Source organism: Nothoprocta perdicaria, unplaced genomic scaffold, assembly GCF_003342845.1.
Source record: "Nothoprocta perdicaria isolate Ctin4 unplaced genomic scaffold, notPer1 scaffold_240, whole genome shotgun sequence".
In the NCBI taxonomy this organism is placed as follows: Eukaryota; Metazoa; Chordata; class Aves; order Tinamiformes; family Tinamidae; genus Nothoprocta; species Nothoprocta perdicaria.
In genome coordinates, this window is record NW_020455467.1 from 638,811 (window position 1) to 643,181 (window position 4,371).

General features: G+C 41.8%; 1 protein-coding gene across 1 annotated transcript in view; it reads left to right on the forward strand.

Annotated features, from left to right (window-relative positions):
* Nucleotides 1-3,140, forward strand: part of AVPR1A (arginine vasopressin receptor 1A) — a 14,740-nt gene extending 11,600 nt beyond the window's left edge. The window contains exons 2-3 of the mRNA XM_026039784.1: nt 17-195; nt 1,563-3,140. Coding sequence (XP_025895569.1) covers nt 17-195; nt 1,563-1,846 — 463 coding nt within the window. The 3' untranslated portion in view covers nt 1,847-3,140. The remainder of the gene's footprint in view (nt 1-16; nt 196-1,562) is intronic.
* The last annotated feature ends 1,231 nt before the right edge of the window (nt 3,141-4,371 follow it).

Sequence of the window (4,371 nt, forward strand, 5' to 3'; positions counted from 1 at the left end):
GGCGCGCGCCGGGCAGCGGCCCCCGCCGGGGGCTCCTGCTCGCCCCCTGCGTCAGCAGCATCAAGACCATCTCCCGCGCCAAGATCCGCACCGTCAAGATGACCTTCGTCATCGTCTCGGCGTACGTCGTGTGCTGGGCGCCCTTCTTCACCATCCAGATGTGGTCCGTCTGGGACCAGCACTTCCCCTGGGTCGGTAGGTGCCGGGTCGCTTTGGGCTGGGGAAGGGAGAGAGGGAGGGCAAAATCCTCCATGTCACTCTGTCGGGCACCATGGAGTATTCGGGGTTTGGTTCCTGCACCCAAAGGAGCGTCCTTGGACAGACATGGGCAGCCCCAGCAGCTGCACGTATGTCCCAAGTGACTATGTGAGCAGTGGCATTTGCAACATCTGCTGCCCTGTAAATGTCTTGCATGTGGGTTCTCTGCTGTCCAATAATGTGGCTGAGCGGAGCCTGAAGCCTTCCACTCAGAGGACACTCACCTCTGAGTATCTCACCCTTCACCAGCCAGCACTTCCCACCAAACACTGGCTATCAAATATCTTTGAGCTACCTGTCCCTCTGCCAAATCGGGCTGAAAATAAACAGATTAAAAGTTATTGCATGGGGAATGACAGGTGGTATCCTAACGTACACCTTGTTTCCTTATAATGAAAAAGATGCAAAACAAATGGAAGTCACAATTTCTCGTTGTTTATTTTTTAAATATCCCTGGGTTATCATTTGCTGGAGTGAGAGCATCAGTTGCCCATAACACTGAAGGGGCTAATGCCAAAGGGACTTAAGGGACTAAATTCAAGCCTAGAATGCAGGCATGGGAAGAGAAATAAAGGCTCACTGTAGATAAGTAAAGTGTCTTTTATTTCAGAAGTGTTAAAAGAAGTCTAAACGTCTTGGGAAAGATGAGCATTTTGTAAGTTTGAAGACATTGTTTAAATCTTACGGAACTGCAGAACACAGCAGCTATATCTCTGTGGATAATCATTGCTTCTGATAGGTCATTTATAGTATTTAATAGTTTAACTAATTGGTGAATGTACAAGACCACAGCTGTTCAGTGACAGAATACTAATTTCCATTTCTGCTTTTTTGTTCAACCTCTGCAATATGGATTTGATTAAAAAGATAGCAATTTGAGCAGTCTTCAGCATTTTTTCAATACAAAAATGCATGCAGCAAGGTTCTCTTCTTGCTGAAACCAGTGGGCTTTTTGCCATTGCCTCCCAATGTAAACATTTTTAAAACAGAAGCCTGAATAAAAACCGTTTGGTACATGGATAAACGTAAGTGGAAAAGTTATTTGGTGCCTTCATGATGAACTGAGCCGTCCCATAACTTCCTCTGCCTTGGGTTTTTAAAGTCTGTTCAGACAAAATCCTGTTAATTTCGGTGGCAGCTTCACGTGAATGACGACTTTTCTGGCTATGCCCATACTATTCATTTTTAAGAGTCACTGCTCAATTCTATAGCTTAAAAATAGAATTATTCGGTAACTGAAAAATTGACTGAATACTGAGAATCTTCTTTTGAGGGTTAAACTGCTTTTTTCCCCCCACCTACAGATTCTGAAAATACTGCCACTACAGTCACTGCTCTACTGGCCAGTCTGAATAGTTGCTGTAACCCCTGGATCTACATGTTCTTTAGCGGGCATCTCCTGCAAGACTGCATACAGAGCTTCCCTTGCTGTCAAAAAATAAAGCAAACGTTGAATAAAGATGATTCTAACAGCAACAGTAGACGACAGACTTCTTTCACCAACAACAGAAGCCCAACCCATAGCTTGAACACCTGGGGAGAACTGCCGCAGTCCAAGTCTACCAGCTTCATCCCCATCCCAACCTGAGACAAGCACCAGAGGATGCAGCTCTTAGACTCCACTTAGGAAGATGATGGTGAAGCACTTTAAAAGTTGGTTAGAGGCACAATCCCTTGGTAACAAGGAATAACTAAGACAGCCATAAAACAAAATATACTCTGTTGCTAAATAAGGTATTATGCAGTGTGTACACTTGAAAGACATATGAGACTTGGGCAACTGATCAGGAAGGAGTGACAACAATAAAACAAATATTTTTCTAAATAGAGTATATTATTCGTTTTGTTTTATGTTTATAAAATAATGAACGCATTGTGTGCTTGTTGTTCAAAGCAGGAAAAAGTGTGGAGTCAGCATAGTTTGAGGTAGCTCCACTATCTAGTGGGAATTCGTAAAATTTCTCATGATTGACCACTGAAGTCACAGGGAAAGAAGATGATGCAGAGAAGATCACAAACTGATCTTGAAGGAGAAAAACTGGGAGAAATTCCAGTCTGAGCAGACAAGGTACATGGTTGGGTAGGCTGAGCTCTTAGGAATTTAATTGATCATATTGCTTTATCTGTCCAAAGAACATTTAATTGTGAACAATTCTTATTTGATGGCAGAGTTTAATAGCTCTTATGAAGACAGATCCATCACTGCTGTTAATATCCATGTATGTTATGGGCTTGATTTCCCAGGCTGACAGCCCTTCTTCCCATCATGTTGATCGAGTTTTACAGCGCTTCTTGTGTATTGCTATACCTACTTTGAAGGTATTAATTAATTTTTAAAAATATGTTGACAAAATAGCATGGTAAGCAATGTTACAGCATTAGCCCAGCACTGTTACAAACAAACACATAATCAAAATTCCTCATGACTGTCAGAAGTGATTACTTCATTGGTAGAAATTGTATTTTTTCTTTTTTTTTCTTCACTAAGCTAGGACTAAGCTCCACTTGGTCTTAAATACTGTCCCCATAAGTTCAGGAGAATGTTGTTGTACGGTAACAGCTGCAGAATCAGTAAGACAGATTTGGAATCAGTCCCAAGACAAATTCCCCAGACAAATTTGGGGATCAGTTTAACCAATTTTCCAGTAACTTGTAAGAATTGACAATATTAGTTATTTATTTTTAACAGATTATGACAGCGTGGACTTCAAAAGAGGTGGCAGCTGCAGTAAAAAGCCATCACACCCCAGCTGGTAGCCAGAGCATGCAGTGTGTGCTTGTTTTCACTGCCATGCATGCAGAGTCAAATGCTGATCTTACACTCTGAAATAATCCTGCATTTCCGTGGAGACTGGATTTTTTTCCTCAAGATTGTATCTGGAAGCCCCTCAAATGAATTCTGGTGTGTTTTTAATGTCCCAAGGATCTCTTTTGAAAGGATTGCCTTGAGTGCAGTGAAAGCCGAGTGAGGCCTCGTGCAGCTTGGTGCGTGCCGGCGTATGCGCTGTCCCTCTGCTCTGCCTCCGGGTTCCACTTCCATGAGCTCTCCGGGTGCTGAAGAGCTCTCCTTGTGCTCCTGGTACAAGCGGGACTCGGGCACCGTTCCGGCGTGCTCTCCGGGACAGAGGGGGAAGTGTGCATGGATGCATGACTTGCAGGCTTGTGTTGGCCCCAGCAGCACCTTGCACAGAGTCATGGCATGGTCGAGGTTGGAAGGGACCTATAGAGATCAAGCAGTCCAGCCCCCTGCTTTCCTTTCTTTAACTTTTTTTTCCTTCTTCAAAACCAGACTGACAAGATTACTTTTCTAATTATTTGAGGGAAAAAGCCAAAAAGAGTGTCTGTTACTGAACCTTTCACTGAGGATGAAGCTGGCCCCCTAATTCTCTCAAAAAATGTAGTAGAAATTAATAGAGCTAGATGTCAGAGAAGTCCGTGCCCCATCTCCAGTCTGAAGCTTCCAGTCCAGCTTTCTTGACTATTTTGGGCGAAGGGAAGAATTAGCTCAAAAAAAAGTTTAACTCTATTGTCACTAAAGAAAATTCTAAGTCTTTTCCCTACATTTCTTTTCAATGTTTTCCACTCTTCAGCCATCTATTCTACATTTTTGTTGTCAAAATAGCAGAACCCAGAGGAGAGCCTATCTGTAATGGACTATCTCTCTGATCACCTTTGTAAACAGAAGCAGGACTACGGTTCTCCCCAGGTCTGGGAGAGGGTATGTGAACCTGAAGTACCAAAAATGCATGCAGTGGTGTTGGGAGTGTGTGTATTTGTGCACATTATATATACTGTGTATATTTAGCAAGTATTTCACAGTTACTTAAATTGCAAATGTTTCAAGTGCACTATTCTTTGCCTAGTTTTATTTTTGTGTTGCTACTTGCTTTGTACATACAATATGTATTAAAAAAAAAGACTTCTACTAAAAATTTTTGATGCTTCGCTAAATTGATTTATTTTTCTATTGCAGTTTTTATTCAAACAAGGAGGACAGAATGCAAATACAGAATAATGTTAGTTAGAAATCTAGGTTGGATAATGTCCAAAATACAAAAAAAAATTAAATTAAATTACATTAAAATCAAAATTTTCAGTTTCTTCTAAGTATGT